General features: G+C 36.3%; 1 protein-coding gene across 1 annotated transcript in view; it reads left to right on the top strand.

Moving 5' to 3' along the window:
* Nucleotides 1–19,594, top strand: part of GRID2 (glutamate ionotropic receptor delta type subunit 2) — a 1,473,259-nt gene extending 1,453,665 nt beyond the window's left edge. The window contains exons 15-16 of the mRNA XM_007999282.3: nt 13,779–14,019; nt 16,664–19,594. Of these exons, the coding sequence (XP_007997473.3) occupies nt 13,779–14,019; nt 16,664–17,086 (664 nt within the window). The 3' untranslated portion in view covers nt 17,087–19,594. The remainder of the gene's footprint in view (nt 1–13,778; nt 14,020–16,663) is intronic.
* The last annotated feature ends 5,051 nt before the right edge of the window (nt 19,595–24,645 follow it).

A 24,645-nucleotide genomic window follows, 5' to 3' on the forward strand; every position in this document is an offset into this window, starting at 1 on the left:
TGCTGCCTCATTAAAAACAGATAGCGAACACTTCTAGGTTACCAATCAGATTTATTCCTGAAACTACTTAGGAATCCAGGTAGTCTATTTAAAATTTGCATGTCTACTTAAGGAATCTTTTTTCTTACTAAAGAAGTAGTGTTAATATATACTTAAAGAGGTGATGTTTTATATTAACCTAAAAATAAAATGCTATACAGATAATGATATTATAATTTTAATGAAGATCAGCTTCTACCAACTAAAGTGAAGCTAGCTATCACCATTTAGAATAAAGTTTTTGGAGATCTTGTGTTAAATAATGACTTACAATCAGTTTAAGTAGTTGATCAGGTTTGTCACATCAAGTTATCATATGTGAAATACTCAAAAACAATTTGGTTTCTTCAGTAGTTTAAATCTCTCATGCTTTTTGTCTACATAGTTAATCTTTATTAACTTATTATTTTTACAACACAGGAGTTAAGTTAATGAAAGCTTGAATATGAAGAATTTGCTTGCTAAAGTAAATAATAAAATGTAGTACTTATCTGTTTTAATTTATTGACTGTGTGGTAAAAAATGAAACACCGTAATGACAATAGAAATGCTTTGCAAATTATGAAGTGATATTTTTAAAAAGAAGGATATAACATTGATGTGTATCGTAGTTTTTAAAAACATCTCACTTATTAACAGAGAGAAGAACAAGCATACATTCTAAAGGTTCCGGGTCTCAGATTAGTTTCACCCCAGATATGATTCAGAGGGAGAAGGAAGAAAGTCAGAAGGAACATTCCAAAATTGGAAAAGTAATAAAAAGGAAAGTGGCCCCTAAGTGACACCCGTAACTCTGCAATTATGACATTGCTGCTGTGCTGTGTATTTCATGATCTATGTTTCTTAGTCTGCCCAGGCTTTACTAACAAAATGACACAGACTGGGTGGCTCACACAATGGAAATTTATTTCTCACAGTTCTTGAGGCTAGAGGTCCAAGATCAAGCAAGGTTTCAGCAAGGTAGATTTCATTCTGAAGCTTCTCCTCTTGGCTTGTAGGGAAGCTGCCATCTTGCTCTGTGTTCACAGCACCTCTTCTTTGTGAAAAGAGAAAGCAAACATGATGGTGTCTCTTCTTCTAAGACTACTAATCCCTTCCAATCGGGTCCCCATTCTCCTGACTTCATCTAACCCTAATTACTTCCCAAACACCCCATCTCCAAATACCATTAAAATGGGGCTTAGAGCTTTATCATATAAACTTTGGAGGGGCATAAACATTCGGTCCATAATATCATGAGATCGAGTGCTTTTGTTTTTTACATCCATGACAAATCAAGTTAACAAATATTTATTGAGTGAATACAGAAGGAAAGTCACGATGCTTGTGGTGTAATGAATAGGATGAAATACATATTTTAAGATTCCTGTCCTCAAGGAGTTTATAGCCTGGTTGAAAATATAAGAAGTGCACGAGAAGAAAAACATGCATCAAATGTAAATAATAATTCAGAGTGAAAATGGAGATGTCACAAGGCAGCCTATGGTTCAACCCTAAATGGGCAGTTCTAAGGAACATTTTTGCAGAGGAGATGGAATCTGAGTCCTGAGAGATGGTCTTCATAGAAGCATGAGAAAAGAATGCCCTCTTGTCATTCACTTATTCACTCATATTTATTAAAGGATATTATGTGTCAGGGGTTAGAAATACAAAATTAATAGTGCAAAGTTTACTATCTGTCCTCAAGAAGGCTAGCATCTAAAAAAAAAAAAAAAAGAAAGAAAAACACCACTAAATTCAAGATTAAGTCTCAACTCCTTAAATAACTTATAAGCCTTGCTTCTCCAGTGTGGTTCTGGTTCTTCCCATTTTCATCGCAGTCTCAGGGAACTCCATTCATCTTTTCAGAATGCCGGTACTTTCTTCCTGCTGGGCCTTTGCACAAGCTGTTTCCTCTACCTAGAGTACTCTTTTACCAATCTCCATGCCATCACCTGTTCTACTAATTCCTAATTTCTCATCTAAGATAACACTTATTCCAAAATGTTGTTCCTAAACTGGCCATCCCTCCATAACCAAGATCTGGTGATCTTTGCATGGTGCCTTCTCTCGTGCGCCCCCATTCCGGGCACGTGGCCACCCTGCAGTGGAACTATATGGTAGTGTAATTGGAGATGAACATCCAAGGAACAGTTTTAGGACTTTTCCTCCATTTATAAAAACCTCAGCTGGATGCGGTGGCTCATGCCTATAATCCCAGCACTTTGGGAGGCTGAGGCGGGTGAGTCACCTGAGGTCATGAGTTCAAGACAATCCTGGCCAATGTGGTGTAACCCCGTCTCTACTAAAAAAGGCAAATATTAGCTAGGCATAGTGGCGGGCACCTGTAATCCCAGCTATTCGGGAGGCTGAGGCAGGAGAATTGCTTGAATCCAGGAGAAGGAGGTTGCAGTGAGCCAAGATCGCACCATGTACTCTAGCCTGGGTGACAGGGCGAGACTCCATCTCAAAAAAAAAAAAAGAAAAGAAAAGAAAAAGAAAAAGAAATCTCATAGCATATTTGGATTCATGATGGAAAGAAGTTTGTAAGTAGAATTCACTTATTAAAATGTCTAAAATGAAGAGAAACTGATTGTTCTCCTGTGGTTCTAGGCCACCTTAAGAAAAGGTTATGTTACTATCTAAACACTCTACTAAAAAAAAAATCAAAACACTTTATTTCAGAGTTGTAATAATGCTAAATACATCTAAAAATTAAAATATAATTTTAAAAAATACTTTGGACTTCCCATCTACGAAAATGTGGGTAAAACAGTAACATTATTATCCCACAGTTGTACTATTATTGATGATCTAACTTGCTCTTGGCTGAGAGTTTTCATTAAGTGCACTAAATTTATCCACCAACTGTAATATAAATACACTCTGAGTTTTTAAAAATATGTATCAGTGTATAACCTCTAACTTAGATGTTGTTTGCATCATAAAATAATTCTCCCACTATTAAAGCCCTACTAGAGTAGTTCTCAGAATAATGATTTCCTTCCTTATATTTAAATTATTATTCAACTTTTTAAAAGTTTAGAATTTGTGCAAATTCTAAGGAAAATGTTTGTCTCTTCAAAAAGTATCCTTCTTAATCTTCTCTTTCCTAAGGCTATGTCAAAGCTGCACGTCACAATCTTTATCCATTTTACAAACAGCACACACCTCAGGATCTCACCTATTTTAAAGTTTAATTGTCAGATTCAAGGATATGAAAATATACATAAATATGTATAACATATATACAATACACTAAGCAAAATAAGTTTGATTTTATGACATCTTTTCATAAACGTGCATTTGAAAGTTTTGCATAAGAAAAATGAAGAGTGACTCTAAACAGAGACGATCATTGCCAGTTTCTCACTGCAGAATGAAATACTTTTTCTCCTTTACCCTATAACCCAAATATCACACTGAGCTTAAGGATGAAGCTGACATTTTAAAAGATCACCAAAAGTGTTCTCTTTCCAATTGCAATTATGCCCTCTATCTCAGTGGGAGCCATTGTCTGGGTCTTCTCAGCTCTCTAGCATCTTTCTGGCTTGCTTTCATTACCCTGATTATCTATTCATTTGCCGCCCAGTACTCATTTTATGAAAGATCATGTCTGCCATTTCTATAATGAGTGCTTGACTTTTACTGCCAGCATAAACACATAAAATATATAATAATTAAAGTTCACTAGTCACCAAAGTCTTGAGATCCGTCATGTTGCTAATTTGATTTTTCAAGCAATTGCTTCTCTGTGAACAGGGCTGATTTTGCCCCCTTAGGCAGTGCAAGACTTATGGTTGAAGGAGACGACTCTAACCTAGAGAGATCAATTTGAATGGGCACCATATATTTCAAATTTAAGGTTCATTTTCAACCAAATAACATGTCCATAAATTATGATGGTTCTTAGAGCCAGCAAAAATTTCATCAATATTTGAACATAAATGTTGTTCTAAATGTTAAAGATTAAACAACGTGCTTTTCAAAACAGTTAAATGTTATTTAATTGTGTAGCTTTTATGGAGAATTATTTAAACTCTAAGGAAAAAGTTAATTGGAATAACTACAGGAGCCTATATCACACAGATTGGAAACTTCACAATATGTTGACTTACACTGAGTAAGGACAAAGTTCCAGGACACCACTTCCTTATTTTGAACACACTTCCTTGTTTTGATAAGTTTGGCAAAGCCCCCTAAGTGCCTCATGATAATGAATTCATCTGACGTTGACTCTAATCACAAAGCGATTAATGAACTCATGAGATATTCCTGTGGCTCTCTGGGGACATAAAGATGTGTTATACAAATTGTAATGTTTGTAAACGAATGCAGTGGAACACGTGTTAGCCAAGGGACTTGAGTAGCAGACTCTCAGTTTATAAAGAAGCAGGAAATAAAGAGGTGCTTCCATTTATACAGGTTTTCTTTGGAGATAATCAAGATCTTGATGGTGTATTCAAAAAAAGTACAGAAGCCAGAAGACCCAAGTTTGAAAGCAGAATATATCACTTTCCAGCCATGTGGCCTTGGGAAATTTTTCTTCACCTCTGAGCCTCAATCTCCTCACCTGTAAAAGGAGAATTAGTAATATCAGACTTCCTAAAGCCTTTTACAAGAGTAAGAGGTACAGGGTCGAAGGCAGGAGGGGTTTGAAGTAATCAGTCAATCAATATAATTCCTCCCTCACAAGGTTAAGAAGTAAATAAAATAATATGCACTGTTTTGAAAAGTCCTTTATAAACTGCAGCATCATGCATGTGTTTATTTTTGCTATTCTTTTGGAAAATAGGTACTCTGAATAAAGTTCACAGGTTTTTTTCCCCCCTGTACACAGAATGGATGCCTTAGGAAGACACTAGTAACTACATAAGGACATAGACATTGTTTTCTGAATAAACCAGATCTGACCAATTAAGTACTTCATCAAATTACCTTTTTCAAATTTGAAAGTAGCATATCAGGTTTGAAGCAACGCAGGAAACTTCTCTTTTTAAACAGGTCTCTGCTACGCAGCAGCCTTCAGCAATAACTGAGTTTATAATTAAATCCAGCCTGTGCATTCAACCCTGCAGTGGGGAGCTGGGCAGGCCACTTCACCTCACTGGCAGGAGTTAAATGTGATCCCATCTCCCCGGTCCTTTCCAGAACTAACACATTGTCATTCTCATTAAGCATGTGTAGTAATTCTTTACCAATTCTGAAAAACTTTTAATTAATTTGCAGTACTTCTGGTCACACATAATTAAAAACCATTTTTATATCTTTGATTAAAAGAGACACAACCTTTTCTGCCTCAGTTCATTGTCTTACCCATTCTTAGTCAATCATAATCACTTCCCTGGAATTTCTTTTTTTTTAGGGGTGTAATATCTGCTCATATCACCTTGACTTCAGTCTCAAGCTCCCATTGCCTAGAAAATGATTCAGCAAATGCAACCCTCAGAAGACAAATACTACCTCATCTTGAATAAGTGAGGCAGTCACTCTTTTGGAACATGGGCACTTCCAATCTCTGAATAGATGCTCAGATATATATTACAATATAATCAGAAAACCCAAGAAATTCAAAATTCACTTGAAGGATTATGCTGCCATTGTTAATATACACTGTATATGTGAAATTCTCTCTCAGCGTGGTGAAACGTGGACTCAACACATGATCACTCTGTACTCATTTAAAGATGCACACATAATAACAGACATTACTACATGTTAATTAATACATATTAATACACTATTGAAAGAGCACTGGAATAGGAGCCACCATCTCTGGTTCTAAAACAGACATACTTTCCAGTGACAGGACTTGCTAGATCACTTAAACCCTCTCAACTTCAATATCTTTATCAGTGAAATGAGAACTTATTGACTTAGAGAGTTATTTTCTCTGAGGTTTCCAAAATAGGTCAGAAACTATAGCAAGAAGGCCATTCTGGCAGCTTGCCTGTTTTTACAAATAAAGCTCACTTGTTTACTTACTTTCTACGGCTGCTTTCACACTACAAAGGCAGAGTTGAGTAGCTATGATGGACACCATATGGTCCACAAAGTCTAAAATATTGGCTATCTGACCCTTAACAATAAAAGTTTGCTGACCTCTAGTCTAAAAGATGATAGTTATGAATTTATCTGAAATACCATGAAGTGCTATTAACCTATATGATAGAAACTCTTTGTGGATTGGAATTAAGCAACTGCCATTTGGCTCAACTAGCTAGAAGAAATATTTAAAAGTTCAATTTAAACAAATGAAATAGCTCCTAATAGTCTCCCTTCCACTATTTGGTATTACTGAGGTATTAAATGCTATCAGTAAATATTTGTTGCATTGAATGTTACCAACTGATTGACTAAGAGATTTTGCTTAAGAAAAGTAATCGATTGATGATTGATTCACGGGAAGTTGATAGAATTGGTTTTTACAACTCTGATATGCAAATTGTAATATTAGATATGCCAATCAAAGTGCCACTATGCTTGATCGTTTAAATCTTAATCTTTGAGAAGTGATTTTGCTTCGATGCAAGTTTACCTACATTTTCCAAAGCTAGGATGAAAAAATTGATGAATGAATGAAAAACCTATTGAGCTAAAGTGTTTCTGAAAATCATCTGCATGCTATTATTAATACTTTCTCAGTAACCATGGAGAGGAAAATGTTGTGAAAACCCAGAAAATGAATTTAATAATGCAGATATTCTGAGCCAAAATAGATCTATTCAGTGTGTGGAAAAAATAATTATTTTTTCAGAAATTTCAAAATTTCTTTCTCAGTGATAACTGACATTAAACAGTATTGAGTAATGGGACTCTCTCCTAAATATCTTTTTAATTTTGGTTACATAAAATTCATAAATATGTACTGATAAAGTATTTTTGAAATATTAAAATGGTTATTTTATCCTCATGAATTTCTACCTCCAAGTTGCCTCAATACTTCCAAATTAAAGAAATACCTACAAGGTCTCATATCATAGAGTTTCTGTCATTACATAGCTAGAATTATCTTTCACTATGACAGGACAAGAAGCTTGAAGACCTAGGATGTAAGAAGAATATTCAGGAGAGGAAAGGAAGCCTTACATCTTCTGGCCAGAGGATTCTAACAGAGGTCAGGAGAAGAGAAAGGCAAGAAGAAGGCATTAGATAGATTGAAAGGCACAACAAGGGTAGAAGACCTAATGCTTCTCTTCCCATTAGGGTCTCTGGGGGAGTTCCCAGGGCACACCAGGCTCTTTAACAACAGAGAACACCTCAAATCATTAAGAATGCCAGAGCAGCAGGGTCAGGAAAAAGCACAGGTTCAGTCATCATTCACAGGCCTCCTTTTCTTTCCTGTGCCTCCCACACTGAGTTAGAGCATATGGACCTGCCTTGGGCCCCTCCACAGTGAATAACAAGGTGAGGTCATAATACCATCTGGAGGGCTACAGATTCATCAGGGGCTGGATAAAGAAAATGGCAGAAGCTCAGAAGGATGTAGAGCACCCCAACAAACCAAAGGAGCCTGGGTCAGCAGGGAGGAGCCCATAAGGCCTCCATTAGCCAACTTTTAGCACCTATAGCCTCTGCAGACTTTAGGAGCAGTCACCTATTAATCTCTAAAACTGAACCCAAGCCCATCCCACCTCAAAGGAGAGCTGTCAAAGCAATTTCAAGGACCTGTAGGAGACCTTTCCCCTAAATCCCCAGTTTCAGGGATATAATGCTGTCCTCCATAAATCCTGATGCCATGTTGAAAAAGAGTGAGGGAAAAGAGAAGAAATGGAAAGAATTGAGTAATTCTCTCAAGTAGATTGAGCTAAAGCTAGAGACATGTTAAATTATTAGATGAGATTAAATTTTAAATCTTATTGGGCTAAATTTAGTTTTTATCCCACTGCTCAGTAGGCACTGTCCTCCTGAGGAAGATCAATTAAGTTATAGAGAAAAGCTACATTTTCTTTGCATACCCAAATTGTAGCATGAATAAATTTGCAATCACACTATAATTATATTGTTTGGTTTAGAGGAAACATATTGATGAGAGGTTTACTCAGGGTCTAAGAAATCTCTGAAACTAAAGAAGATAGCTTTTCTCTGCATACTTACATATTAGAAGCTGTGTAAGATAATGGAGAGAAATGTGTTGGAAGGCAGACCTGAGTTCTAAGCCCAACTCGACTGTTTACTATCTGTGTGAGTAACTTAAAAAGTCATTTAAACTCTACAGCCATGACATTGTGTGTTCAATGTGAAAAATCTAGGGAATCATTATGCTAGATTACTTAGTGTCTTCATCTATAAAATGGGGGAGGAGAAACAGACGGGGAAGAAATAATGTCTGCAACCTTTTCCATTCTAATTTCCTAGTAGAAATAACTAAAAAGGCAGGTGTCATTTTTCTTAGATAACCGATAACCAGTCACTTTTTAAATTGGGTTCCGTAGGAATTCACATATGAGCCATGATTCCAGAAAAGTTTGAGAGGAACTTACTGGCAGCTATGGTATTTAAGGACAAAATCAGAGTGACCTATGTGGGATTAGAAGTTTGCATCCAACTTTCAGCAACCTGTTTTGTAACAAATAAATTAATTTGAAAATCATTTCCTAGAGTAGTGATTAAAAATGGTAAGGGATCAAAAATTAGTGTGAGTCTCAAACACAAAGGAGGCTATTATCTTCAAAGTAAGTAAAAGGCTTTTCAAGATGAATGCCTAAACCTGTTGGATTTCTTTAATTTTAATGTGAAAGAAGGATCTTTTGATTCCCCCACTCCCTTCCCCTGAAATGTGCTCATTTATACCAATAAAGAATTCAGTGGGTGCAGGATTGATCTATCAGCCATTTTCAAATTGCAATTAAGTTTTTTGGACTTCTAAAATTTCTGTTCCATGAGACCACATATGTTTTAATATTTTGGATGAAAAAAAGGAAATGAGATCTCCTTGTCAGTGAATCATTCATTCATCATATGGGCATATAATTCTCCATTAAGAAGTATGTACCGGAACAGGTCCAAAGAAAAAACAGTGGTCATACGTGTGACAATAATAAGTCTAGCTTTAGAGTTGCAGTAGCCTTCCACGTGCCTAGCAATGAGCTTTTCATGCATCTTGATCATTGAGACTGTCATGTGTGGTCTCATTAATTCACACCACACTAACCCGCCAATGTAAGTGTTGTTATGCATCATCATGGGGTAAACATAGCAGGAATTTTTCTGACTATACTCCAAAAAGAGATTTTAGCCATTAGTTCATCACAATCTAATAGCTAAACTTATTTCTAATGGTTTACGTATTTACAGCCCCAAAAAGTCTATACTTCAGCACTTCAATCCCATAGATAAATTATAACCACAGTAACTCTCTGCTCTCTATAAGCAAAGACTGCCATCTTGTGGAAATTGCATACCAAACAAATATTGTTATTCCATAAACTCAAAAGTTTTTCTTGTATTTATTAAGAATTTTGTAACTGGATTTTTGCATTGTCATACATACGCGCATGCGCACACGCACACATTATTGTTGCTTATAATTACAAGGTACAATTCTCCTTTAGGTGATTTTTCAAGTTCAATTTAAAAGGGCCAGTGCTTTGGAAAGATTGAAGAGAACATATCTCTTTGTTTATTATAAAAATTAATCCTGTTCGCCTTCCAGGCAGTGCATTATATTTTACCACACTTGCTTTAACTAATCTTTAAATTGGGTTTTTGTTAAATCATAAAAAGGAGGCCATGGTGAGACCGTTCTGATGGAATTTCCAGGAGCACTACATTTTGTAGCAAAATGTTATGACAGAACTCTGGACTTAGAAAACACTTTCATTCCCATCCAACACTTGTAGCCGATGCCAGCCTGTATTCCTGGAATCTGTTGTCGGGGTGACTGAGGGGTCATACGGTCCAATTGCTCTGTACATCCCCAAAGATGAAATCTCCCTGCAATGCCCCAGCCACTTGTGCTGCTGTGAGCATAAAATAAACCATAGAAAGAGACTTTTGTGGCATAGTGATACTTGAGGCACCTAGAGAGGGTGCTTCCTTCTTTCCCCTCGGTGATCTCCTATCGCTCAGCTGACTGAACCTAAAAATTCTGCAATTAAATGATTTTTTTTTTTGGTTTAAGGCTTTTAATTCCTATTAGAATTGAAATAGGTGAGGTATAATATATATAAAATATGTATGATGCATATATATGATGCATATATATATACACTTCAATAATTATTTCTAAAGTCAAAATATTTTCCAGGTTTAGAAAGAATAAGGAGAGAAAAGTAAATACATGAAATGCAAGAGCCTCAAATACCACTGAGAAGAAAGTACAGGCAGTAAATCAGTTCCTGAATGAAGGAATGAATGAACATGAACTGAGGGCATTAAAAAAAATGGCTTCACAGTGTCACTCAAGCCACTCGGATGGAATGTGCAGTCATGGTTTAGAATAAATTTTGTACCCAAGGAAATGTCTGGAATGAAGTCATTCTTCAACTGTTTATTAAATGGATAGATGAATAAAACAGGAATGGAATAAATTAGAAAACAGTATCAGTCGTAAGAAAAAAGAATAGGATCTGAGATCAGAGTTTAGGATTTATGTACCAAAAACTGTGTTAAGTATATTCCATCAGTAAATATGCACCTGCTCTGTAGTAGGCAATATGGAGGATGATTAGTACACACTCTAGAAAATGGAACAGACTAATCAAGTAATTATAAATAATGATAAGTGCTATAAAAGAAAATTCTTACACTTTCACAGTGTATTAGTTCATTCTCTCACTGAAAGAAATACCCAAGACTGGATTATTTATAAAGAAAGAAGTTTAATTGACTCACAGTTCCCCATGGCTGGGGAGGCCTCAGGAAACTAACAGTCATGGTGAAAGACACCTCTTCACAAGGCAGCAGGAGAGAGAATGAATGCCGAGCAAAGGGAAAGCCCCTTATAAAACCATCAGATCTCATGAGACTCACTCACTATCACAAGAACAGCATGAGGGAAACCACCCCTATGATTCAATTATCTCCACCCGGTCCTGCACTTGACATGTGGAGATTATTACAAGGTGAGATGCGTATGGGGACAGAGAGTCAAACCATATCACAGAACTATTGACCAATATGGTATGATGCAAATAGGAGAGCAGGAAAATGGGATCTCATTTTGTGCCCAGCTGTATTATCATTAAGCAAATGTTGCTGTGGTTGCCTTTTATATCTACAAGTACTTATAAACTCAAATTTAAGAATAATTATTTGTTCAAAGATGATTAAATTTTTCCTCCAATGTATTCAATTGTGCTCTGACTACCTAGAGACTTTAAGGAATGTGCCATTATTTTTTATTATTACAGTAAGAATGCTTAACATGGGTGCTATTCTATTAACAAAATTTTTAATGTACAATACAGTATTGTTAACTATAGGTACAATGTTGTACAGTAGTTTTCTAGAACTTTTCCCTCTTGCACAACTGAAGCTTTATACTTATCGATTAGCAATGCCAACATCATTTAAATGATATTCATTTAAATAGGCCAAGAAAGTAATTTTGATCCATGATTACATCTTTGTGTGTTGCCTAACACAGTGCTGGAAATTTCTACAAGTAGTTGCTTCTTTGGATCAAGAGACTGTTTCTCATGTATATTTCTTAAACCTGTTACTTGGAGAGCAAAATGAGGGAAGGGGAATGAAAGTCATAAGTTTGGGAAATGCTGAATTAAACAAAATCATGAAATTTTCTTTTCTGCTGGTCTTCTGAGAGTCTTTAATAGGCTGACATCTTTGTAAATTTCCAAGAGTGTGTTTCCTGGAATTAATAACCACAAGGCCCTTTTTCTTTTTACAGAGGCTTTCTAGGTACTGGTTTGCTGTGAAATGCACTTTTGGAAATTCTGGAAATGCAAATGACTTTTTCTGGAATGGAAGCTGAAATAAGGGTGACATATAACCCATTAATATTTAAAATCATTTTAGTAAATTCAGTTAATCAAATTAGTTGCTCTTCTAGAGCAACACTCTAGACAGATACATTTCATAGGAAGTAAGGAGAAAAGGTCCAGGTTGAGGGGGAGGTTTCAGTACAGTCTCAGTCCTGGAGTGCTGCCGCAGGGCACCAGAGCTGAGGCTGTGGGAACGTCTGGCAGAGATGACAGGGACGTGAGACCAACCCTCCACCAGAGCCGTGAGGGCTGGTCTCACTCTTGTTTAACTCAGATTCAACACTGACCCCACTTCCAATGCCCAGAATCTTCTTTCCTCTATCATGTTGCTTGTTCTTCTAGCCACATGGATGACGTGAAACAGGTAAAAAGGTCACTGAAACTCCATTCTTCTCCCTTAAGTTTTAATCAGTCTCACCCAAAATAATCCAAGACCTTGGGCAAGAGTACAAATGTAGGTTCACATACCCTAAGTCTACTCATGTAAAAATTACACATTAAACTGAAACCTGTTAGATGTAATATATTCTATGTTTTTATCTGGACAAATATACCTTCATAACCCCTAGGCGGCCAGGTTCAAGTTTGTATGTGACTAACCAGGAGGTCTGCACTGACCAGGAGCACAGGGCTCTGGAGCCCTCTCTTTCCACCTGCAGCTCCGTCTTGCACACTGAAGTGTCTCCTATCTAAGGCTTTATGCACCTGAGCTCACCCATCTGAGCTCTGTCCACACTCTCTACAAACTCTACCCTATAGAACTATGGTGCACCCATGGATGTAAGATCTTCTGCCAGGAGGACAACCCTGGGAATAGGCCTAGCAGGCCCTGGAAGCACTAAGCTGTTTGACCAGGGAATTCCAGGGAACCCAGAGGACGATGCACACTCTGTGCAGGCACACAGCCTTGGTCTGGTCTTCCTTGCCCTGTGAAAAAGGGCATAGCTGGAGGAGGGCCACAGCTAGGCTGGCCTCAGGTAGAGCCTAAGAAGCACTGGGAATTGAGAATAATTCCTGTATGAAAAAACATGCTTTAAAAAGCTGCAGTCTGCAGCTACCCTCAGACTCTGGGGAGGGGAAAAAGAAAAGGCAGAAGAAAAAGAAGAGGGTTTTTCCTATTTGAATTTAACTACTTCTGAAAGCCTCTGGTCAGCTTTTCTTCTTGTTTTCCAAGGTAAGATTACTTCCCCTTTGGCATTAAAAGGGAAACTAGATGAGTTGTGCGAAAAACCAAAAAAGATGGATTTTATCAACTTGAAACTTGTCCCAAGGCTTTCTCTCACACTGTGTTAAATAATAGGTCTTCTTAATTGAATTTCTTTGTGTGTAGCATATGCTGGGTGACATTACGCCAGCATCTTGCTCTAAGCAGCAAAACGTTCTTCATAAAAGCATTAAGATCCAGAGTATCATTCTGGATGCAGGAAAGGGACACAGAACTGCAGCAACTTGAAAGTGTATAAAAACAGTGCCTCTGAAATGTGATTGTAAAAACACACTGCAGCAAACCAGGAGGAAAATATTTAGAATTATAGGATGGAACCAGAAGAAGAAGAATAGGAAGAAAAGCAGAGAGGAAGCTGGGAGGGCGGGATGGGTGAAGAGAGAGAGGAAAGCATTGTGGTGCAATGCTGTCTGTAGAATCAACGTGATGATGACTTTCCATTTCCTAGCACTCCATCTACAAGCAGATCTATATATTCATTTCCCCTTGACAGCCACCATCCTACAGAGGTGGGATTATAAATGGATGTGTTGTGAACAAGGGCAATAACTATGTCTGTAATAACACACGTTTATGTTCTTTATCCCAAGGATCCTGGAGCTTCAGCAGAATGGTGACATGGACATCCTGAAGCACAAATGGTGGCCTAAGAATGGCCAGTGTGACCTGTACTCCTCAGTGGACACAAAGCAGAAAGGAGGCGCCCTGGACATAAAGAGCTTTGCAGGGGTCTTTTGTATCCTGGCTGCTGGAATTGTCCTCTCCTGCTTCATAGCCATGCTGGAGACGTGGTGGAACAAGAGGAAAGGCTCCCGGGTTCCATCAAAAGAGGTACTTGATTGAGAGCTTTGGCTCTAAATTAAATCAACAAGCAGGCTGTATTTCCAGGGAGGATGAACCCAGGGAGGATAATGGGTTGGGGGTGGTCCTTGTTTCTTCTTTGAAGATTAAAAATAAAGATGTGAAATATAAAAATTGGTAAGATCAATATCAATTTCCATTTTAGGCTATCCCTAGATCAGTAAAGAGGAGACCATAGTGTTTGAAAGATTTAGAATTTCATATACCATAATGGGCTTTGAAATTCTTTCAAATCTCAGAATAGATTTTAATTCAATGATTTTTAAAGGCCATGATTCCTTTGACCAGTTCACAGAGATACTTACCACTTTATTTCACTTAGGTGTTTAACTTGTAAGTAAATTCCTTGTGTCGCTAAGATTAGCCCCCCAAAAATACAATACTCTAATAAAAATGATCAGAATTTTCTCTTCGCCACTAGACTGCCTCCTTCCCTACTCATGTAGATCGACAGAAGCTTCTTCGATGGCCCCAAGCTCATCAAATCCAAAATCCACATCGTGGAAACAGCCAAATTGCAATTTTTCTCCTTTACTCTGGAGTCCGCTTAACATCACGGCCATATTAAATTTTATCTCGCTATCTGAAAGAATAATTACAGAATTACACATATCTCTCTTGTAGTGGCCTGAGTGTTGTTTTCATCATGAAGTATAAGACTTATAAATTAAAGAAAATCTGAAGTTCAATCTTGATTCATTTATCTTATTTCCATTGGACCCATGAGGTGAAAATGTTTTAACTAATGAGGTCATATTCACTAAAGCTTCACAAATTGAAACAAAAACCAATCTGAATTTGCTAAACGATTTGATTTGATGGATAGCTTCAAAGAAAGTTTTTAACTTTCTATAGCTAGAACTTGGCTGACTAACTGACGCCTGAGGCGAATCCTGAAAGGATCTGCTTTAATGCACAATAAATACGACTTCTCATTTGCATATGAATTGTTGCATGTTAATGTATTTTTTTCAAACAGGGTGATTTCAAAAGTAGTGTAAGGATTCTTTCTTATCACCTTATATGCAAAATTGATCAGCATCATTTATAAGGAAAAGCTTGGCTTTAGCGAAGACGAATTTTAACTTCCTACCTGTGTGAATGAGCATACATTCTAAATATTTGAAGAATGAATTATAAATTAATCAAGTCTTATTGTAGCATTTTCTTTGTGGAATAAGCTTCTGGTATCTCTGTTGACATTGATTCAATGCAAAAGACCACATTAATGCAACATTATAGCTGAGACTTCATATTTTTAAAAATCTGGAAAGTAAGGACTCCCCAAGCTCCTTATATTTTGAATTACTATACATGACATTAAAATTTTGCATTATTATATCTGTTGATGGATGACTACATTGCAGTTGCTGTGGGAACCATAAAATTATATGTCTCAATCCTCTAAAGTCTCAGTGATAATATTGCATAAATGGATATTTTTTATTGAATTTTGAAATGAGAAGGGAGAAGGAAAAACAGTGATGCACATCAAAATATTTTTCACTGAGGAGCACTATAACAGCACAATGGAAAAAATACATACTCCATTCTAACTTGTGACAGCTAATCCAGATCCTATGAAAAAATATTTTCTCCTCTTATGATTAATAGATATTTTAAATTCTCATAAATTTAATTTATTGAGTTTGGCTATAAATAAGACTAATAACAAGGATAATTTTATTTCCTTCCAGTTTTATTTCTCAAATCTTGAGAAATATTTATTTCTCAAATCTTTAATACTCACTTTTAGTGAAAATTATAAGGAATTTATAAATTGGTTTCAATTCCAAAAATCTGAGATTTTAGTTATATTTTTGTTTATTAACTGCCTTCTTACCAAGACGCCATTAGCATAGCTTAAAGCGTCTTTGGTTTTGAGGTCAGTTAGCATAAAGCTGGCCCTAAACTAAAGCTATCACTCTCATGCCCTGACTTGAAGGGGTCCCTAAATATCTCACTGACTTCACAATATTCACTGATTCAGGTGCTAGATACCTTGAGTGCATAAAATCCCTCAATTAGAAATTATTTTGTGTTGAGTATTGCTCTCTCTCAACAATCTCACATATCCTTGGCTTACAAGAAATAACACTTTAACAGTCACTAACACTTTAGTATGAAATAGCTTACTATATCATTTTCTTTCAAGAATGGAAACTTAAGGTTAGGAGTAAGTGGTTGAAAGGAACAAAAATTTAACTTGGAATGAGACACCCTGAAAAAGGAGGAAGCATGTATAAAGAAGAGGTGGGGTTCGAGTTGCCAAAACCGTAATTTCTATTGGTACAATTTTGCCTGGGCCTGTCTTTCATAGAATGGCAATTACCCATCAACTGCTTCCATATCTTTGTAGTTGCATGTGGCATATGATCACTTTAAAACCTTTACTGCAAGAAAAATATTTATTGTAGATAACCTTATCTCAGAATTGGAACCCCCAGAACCTAGCACAGTGCCTGGCTCATACTAGGTGCTCAATAAATATTTGTTAAATGAATAAACCACAAAGTTCAGTTAATTACATGTTTGCTGAACTACTTTTTTTTTTTTTTTTAACCATCAAAGCTAGTACTGATGAGAACCTTATTTTCTTTTTCTTCATCTCCAGGATGACAAGGAAATTGACCTGGAGCACCTCCATAGACGTGTAAATAGCTTGTGCACAGATGACGACAGCCCCCATAAACAGTTTTCCACCTCGTCAATTGATTTGACCCCTCTGGACATTGACACTTTGCCAACACGACAAGCACTGGAGCAAATCAGTGATTTCAGGAACACTCATATTACCACAACAACCTTTATCCCAGAGCAGATCCAGACTCTTAGCCGCACACTGTCAGCTAAAGCTGCTTCTGGTTTCACTTTTGGCAACGTGCCTGAGCACCGAACTGGCCCTTTTAGGCACAGGGCACCTAATGGGGGCTTTTTCAGGAGTCCTATAAAAACAATGTCATCTATTCCTTATCAACCAACTCCTACCCTGGGGCTCAATCTGGGTAATGATCCAGACCGAGGCACCTCCATATGAGCATCAAACAAATCTCTTCACTGTTTCTTTTTTAGGACTCCCTTTGCAAGGAGCAACTGTAATATTGTGGGACTAACATGGATGTAACGTTAAAAAAAAGATCAGGATTATTAGTAACAATTCTAGTATTTTCCTCCCACCTTCTCCCTCTCCTCTCTCCTCTATTATTTTCTCTCTTTTCCCCTCCCTTCCTGTACATTTTCCTCCACTTTTTTTCATTACTCAACTTGTTCCCCAAGAAGGTAGTGTACTAGGATCCTATTAGTCTGCTTTTCATATACTGTACATCAAGTATAGGAAATGTGCACTGAGTATACTAAAAGTATATGCAGGATTAATTTTACATAAAGGCCTCTTCTGTAACATTTCTCTATTTTTAGAAATACAATTGCAATAACTTCAGTCTTTTTACATTCTTCTGCTGCATCCATACAATGCTCCACTGCTGTTGAGTGTCCTTTAACTGTGGACCAAAGGCAACCCCTGCAGTGTTTATAAAACAATTTAAAGACCATTCAGGCCACATAAGATGAGAATGCAATTTTGTAGGATTACAAAAAAGCCATTAATATGCCAGTCAAGACTACAGTTAAAACTACTCTTGCACTGCAACAGTGCATATGACCTTTATGTGATTGTACAGTATTAAAAGTTTTTTCTTATGTACAGTAAACTTTATCATATGGCAGAAGCCTCTATTGTGTTAAATAAATTAGTATTTCTCATATATACATATATATGCACCTATATAATGTGTATATATATATAAAAAGGCGGCCATTGCTATTGCAATTCATTTAATAAAGCTTTAGTTTAAACAAAAGTATTGTATACAGGAACTATGTATAGTGCAGGGGTTCTTTTCAGTTAGAAAAGGCAGGTTGCTTTAATGTTATTCTGACTCGCATTGTTTGCCAACAGAAAATATTTTATACTTTTGTTATTAAAGCATCCAGGGCAATTTAATATTTGTTCCTAGATGTAACTCATTTGAATTAAGTTTCGCATTTGTTATTCAGCAGTGTATAAAGCTAACCTTGATAATTTTACTTTTAATTAATTATCTAAATGAAAAATGCTATTAGCTGAACCACATCTACAACAGCACATAGAGCTCTAGGAGAGTTGAAACATAGATCATTGAAGGTTAATAATCCTCTTCCAAAGCAGCAAGTCAATCAATACAATTATGATATTTGGGGAGGGGTGGGAGCCCTTAAGAACTATTGATGTGGCCTTAAATTACTGTCATTTATTATCCTAAAGAAGAAAACGTAATAACCATAATGGGCTCTCAACTCAACCCCCTTTTTTATTTAGTTCTATTTGGAGGAGTTATGTATTTTTTACATTAGTGCCAAGTATATAGAAGGATGACAGCAAAAACAGTGCCTCTTTGTGCACAACCCTTTTAAAGTAGCATTCTTACTTGTTAGAAATGTAGGATGAACTTTGTTTGTAATCCTTAAATTAAAATGTGGTAAGTAGGAAACAAGAACTTATTCTGTGTTTTTACGCAGCCATACACTTACTTTAATCTAATTCATTCTGTGGCTAGGATTGATATAGGAATCAACCTATGTGATTTGCTTTAGGAGAAATTAAAAGGTATATTCTTAAGATATATTATATTTTGATGCTAATTCTGTTCTGGGGAGCATCTTGTATTGTCACTGTTTTGTACTAAATCTTCAAATATTGTCTACTGTGTAAGGCAGAAAAATTTCTCATCATGCAAAAACCATTTTGTTTCCAGGGTAACAAGTACCTAAGTGCATGCACAACTTGTTTTCCCTTGTAACATTCATGATCTCATTTACAACTCTGATTTTAAAACAAAAAAATCTTTACAACAAGCTATATAGGGACATACCAGATGTTGCAGTGATTTTAGCTATCAACAAACTGTTAACCATGTACAATATTTAAAATAGGCTTATTTTGATGTATCGCCTATTATACAAACACACAAAACATTTTTGGAGGCCTCAGTTATGAGTGACAGAGCTTTCTGTGTATAATTTGTCTAAATAATTTGTCTAATAAAAATGTTTTCTAAACTTGCTCTCATACTATTGAAGTCTTAACTGTAAGATTTGAAAATGTTTACTCTCTCACAGATTGAACTAAATTTTTCTAAAAATTTATCTTGAGTTAATTAAAGCATAAATCACATTAAGTTTCACTAGCAGAACCATGCCGAAATGAGTGGCTCTTTAAAACATTACTAAGTGATGTCCTAAACCAGTGAGAGACTGCCTTTCTGCTATTTGAAACTATTTGAAACAACAATATATTTGTTTTTCTCTGTGGATGTCTCTGTGAGCACTTTTTTGGGAAAGATTTATCCTGTTTCATATAAGCAATGCAAGCATGATAATATCAGGGTGAGGGTGTGTTACATCAAAAAAAATAAGAAAGAAAAGAAAATTAAGGGTAATTATTAAACTTAGGATTTATTTCTTAAAAATTGCTTTGCTAGAGAACTATTCATCATGTTGAATCTATTAATTTGAGAATTAATTTAGGCTCTAAGATTATTTCTAATAATTTCCTTGCATTTGAACAATATTTAATTATTCCAGCATCTAACACACCTAAGGGATACATATCTGAAAATGTATTTTGAAAACATAATTTAGTAAAAAAAAAAAAAAAAAAAAAAAAATAGTTCTCTGTTGTTCTAAAGTTCCATCCAAAATAATTATTTGAATTTTGGAACTAAGAGGAATTTTAGAGATCTAGACTATTGACCTCATTTTACAAATCAGGGAACATAAGATACTAAGATGCTGTGATATGCCCAAATGTTTGACAACCTAAAATGTAAACTGGGTCTTCTTTTTTAAAACTCTGCCACCCTTCAATCACACCAACATAGGTCCTCATGGACTGTAAATATGGGCTCCACCTTCTCCTGTCACCAAGCCTAGGCTACAAATCTCTAAGATCCTTCCTTCCTTGTTTGGGACACATAGATCATCTGATTCCACTTTTACAAGTGGGAAAGTGAGTACCTCAGGTTATTTACCCAGAGCCATAGCTAGCGGCAAAACTAAGGTCAGTTCCTGTTTCTGTCTGCACTTGTTTTTTTGGCCCATTGTTTGTCCTGGTTTGCAACACTTAGACCAACCTGGTTATTTCACTACAAGACAAAATACCTTACATCCACGTACTTTTATTCTACTCAAATGTCCAATTTACCCCACTGGCGAATCATTAAGATATCTGGTATCACTGTTCCACATCAGAACTTAGCACAGGTTTTGGTTTAATCATACATACTTAAAGTTATAAGACTGCCTTCTTCCTCATACCATTAAACTACAGGCAATTTGTCATGTTCGTAATCATGTTATTTTTCATCTCTTTTAGTTGGGATTGGCTGTCAACTGAATAAATGCTTTTAAAAATAGACTTTACCGAATGGTACTTTGCTTCATCAATTTAAATAAAAAATGGGAAGATCCATTTACCCCGCATGATACTTCTAAACCACACAATTGAATAACAAGTTATCACTGTTTTATAATCAGAATTTTCCAATGGTGAAACACATTCTGGATTATGAGTATAGTAAATCATGCAGAGAAGAGATTATGTGCCAGTAAACATAGGTTTTTATCCTTAAATATAAATGTCATGATGACTGATAAAGTACAATGAACTCACTAAAATTTGGCTTCCTTCTAGAGTACTTTTCTTACAAAAAGCAAATCTTATAGCCAACCCTCATGACCAAATATTAATAAATGATTAACAACTATGGCCATAAATATCATTTCAATGAAATTTGGTAGACAACCTGTCAACAAATATTTCAGAAGATACCCTCTTATGAGGCAGCACATGGGAGCTTCCCTAGGTAGAAATTACTTATCTGACACTGAAAAGGCAGGGAATAAAGCTGTAATTTATAGAAGATTTGATAGATGTAATTCAATTCTACTAGTGTTAACAGAGAACCTATTATTTTGAAAGCCACTGTGCTAAGCAGCTGGGCATGGCAGAAATGAATGTTTAGGAATGGATCTGGGTGTGTTCCAACACTCATCTCTTTCCTGGCTCCGTATCAACATTCAGGATACGGAGGCTATGTTACAGAATGAGTCACCCCAAACCAGTACAGTCTTCTTGGTTGGGTGACTGACTAGAGCAATTCATCTTAGTAGCTCTCAAGCACCAACTGAAACTGACTTCTTGGTTCAGACCACCTCCTCAAAGAAGATTTGAAAATTTACCAACATGCCAGATCATGAAGCCAAATTTTCAAAAATGTGAAAATTCCTATAAGCCACGGAAAATTACTATCTAACCCTTCATCCTTATTGATACCTGCATACCATTCAGAGACTGACTCCTACCCGTATGTGTCCTCATCAGAATAATGTAGACCATAATAACTCCTTTTCTATCCCTGCAAATCTAATGAGTCATGACAGTTCAAGCTCTGCAATGTTTCAACTTGCCTCAACAGGACAAAACATAGTAAATCTTATTCAGGCTCTTTTTCGTACTGCAACTAAAACTCCGTGCTACCTTTCCTGTCTTCTAAAACACAGGATGCAGTGTGGCCCATAAACCCAATGAATGTAAAGTATTCTTCAGGCTGCCCACCATGATGATAGCCTCCAACCCACACTTAACCTCCAGGAGACTAGAAACCTCATGGTTTTGCTTCATTTTATACAGCCGCACAGCGGCATGGAACAGTTAAAGCACATAATGATTCAGCCTACCACTGGGATAGAAACAGATCAAGGAACTATCTCTCATTTCTTCACCTGAGTTTTTCAAATTCTTATTTTTTCAATAGTATCCATTTGCTTTGTTTCCATGTAATATTGATGACAAAACAAAAATTGTTCAAATTTGAGAAATTTTTTTCCTATGGAAGGGCTCTATCTTGCCTTGCTACAATTTAGGACTCAGTGACATCTTTTGACTAATTTTGTATCATAGTTCCTAGAATTTCTTCAGAATGAAGAAGAGAAACTAGCTGTGCTATTTGAACATATTACCCACCTCATAGTATAGACGTAGCTTGCCTAGTCTTCATGAGGAAGGAGGACCCGGTTTTCTTTCGGAGAAACCCCATACGTTCCTACCTTGGAATAAGCAACACATTTCAACGGTCTCGAACTATTCATGATGTGGCTGAAAACTCACAGAATTTTCAGGACATTAACTCTCGTTAACTAAAAACGAATTAAACTTTCGTAACAGCTGCTTTACAAGGAGACACATACGTCACAAAAACAAAGAATGATACAGTGTCAGAACCAGAGAAGGGATGACAAACATTGCTTTTAATAAGTATTTTGCCAGTTACAAGATTTGAGATATGAGTAGAAGGCAAACTTTAATTTTTAAGTTGTTATATTTTATTATTAAATTGCTGCTACTGAAAAAGTTTAGGAATTAAGTAGCCTACTTAAGTGGCTGTTTTTAATTTTTAAAAATCGGACATCCATATAATTTTTTAAACACACATAGATACATATATGCAAAGATGACCCATAACTCCCTGAATTTGAAAAATAAACAAATACAACTTGCATATTCGCTACACAGAAGATTCATAGTAGGAGACCTTTAAGAATTAGTTCTTCTGATATCTGATATGTAATAAAATAAGATTCAATTTACAAAAATTCAAGTTATCTAAAGCTTTCAGGATCGCAGCTATTTCCTGGAGGCAAGGGTATCAGTATCTATTTCATACTATGTAAAAAGGTATCTGATTGTTAATATTTAATTCCTTTCCAAAATTAGGTTGACTTTAAAATTAAATGCTAACCCTCTATTAATATCTGTTTACAAACGTTGTCTATAAGATTTATTGCTAGAAATAAAAGTACACTAAAATTAAGTTGAAAATAGAAGTTCCATATGTTCTACTTATCTCATTTGGTTTTTTGTTTTTTTGGTTTTTTGGTTTTTTTTGAGACAGTCTCGCTCTGTCACCCAGACTGGAGTGCAGTGGTATGATCTCGGCTCCCTGGAACCTTCGTCTCCTAGGCTTAGGCAATTCTAATGCCTCAACCTCCCAAGTAGCTAGGACTATAGGCCTGTGCCACCACGCCCAGCGAATTTTTGATATTTTTAATAGAGATGGGATTTCACCATGTTGTCCAGGCTGGTCTTGAACTCTGGACCTCAAGTGATCTGACTGTCTCAGTCTCCCAAAGTGCTGAGATTACAACACACCCAGTCTTATATCATTTGACTTTTTAGTGCTAGAAATAGTAACTGAATAACTAATATGCTCAAGTACTTCTCTGGACACTGTTTTTCAAAAAAACTTTGAACATACCTGATTGACATAGTTGACATGAGGTATGTAATACAAAACTCTATTCACACGTGTTTTTTAATGAGTACAATTCTTCTTTCCAAATCAACTTATTAGGAGTTAAAATTAAAAATAAGCAGTGTAGCAATATATACATATAATTGGAACTCTCAGATTGTAATTCTGCATGACTAAACATTTTTAAATTTATTTCTCACTCGGATTTCTCCATGGAAAGATAGTAAAAATGACCATAAACTGAGTACTATATGTATGAAAACCCCTCTCACATTTACAGCCTCCAAAGTTTTTGATGTGTCCAATGGCTCAATCACCAATCATAAATATTTTTAATTAGGTCTCTCTCATCATTAAATGAAGTTTTAGATTCCTACTTCATAACTTCATAATCATCAATTTGTTTCTTTCTCTTTTCTTTTTAATGAGGTTAGTACCTATACAGAAACTTTAGCAAGGCTTCAGGGAGAATATTGGGAAAAATACAATCACATAAGATCAATCAGTCCACCAACAAATACTTTCTGAGCACCTACTATTAGCACGGTACCCTAAGGCAGAGTTCTCCTAACTGATGTACCAAGGCAAGTGCCTGGGCCAGCTATGCTTCCAGTGTACTGAAGCTTTGATCCCCTCATTTCCTCATGGTGGCTGGGGGGAAGGGGGTGACTGGGCTGAATTTCTGCCTGTGAGCAGCTCTGCCACCCAGCTTCTCCTGAGAAAGCTTCCAAAGTTGGAGAAACAAAATATAAACATTGGAAAAGTGAAGTAGAAACTCATCGTATAAATAACACCAGAATACATGAATATAAATTACACCATGCTGAAGAGTATATTTGTCAAATTAGTGGTATAGAAAAAATAGTCTATGAGAGGAGGAAAAGAATAATGTAGGCTGCAAGGTTTGGAATGGTTTCATGGAACAAGTGGAAAATTAGCCTAATCACCAAGAATGTGGAAAGGTCAGAAGGATGCTTTTGTGCCGGGGGTTACAGTGAAACCATAGGACAAGCATTGGGAAGAATGTTCACAGGCACAATAGGCCACGATCTCTGGAATATGGGCTTTGTGTCAGAGAGCAGCAAAAGGCAAAGTGTGGGTGAGATTGCGGGATGCGTGGAGGCTGAGCTCAAGAGAGAACGCTACATCCTGTTTATTTATGTATTCAACATATGTTTACCCAGGTCCTGCTGTGTGCAAGACACTATTCTGTGTGTTGGGGATACACCGGTAAGCATCACAGAAA

This window comes from Chlorocebus sabaeus, chromosome 7, assembly GCF_047675955.1.
Source record: "Chlorocebus sabaeus isolate Y175 chromosome 7, mChlSab1.0.hap1, whole genome shotgun sequence".
In the NCBI taxonomy this organism is placed as follows: Eukaryota; Metazoa; Chordata; class Mammalia; order Primates; family Cercopithecidae; genus Chlorocebus; species Chlorocebus sabaeus.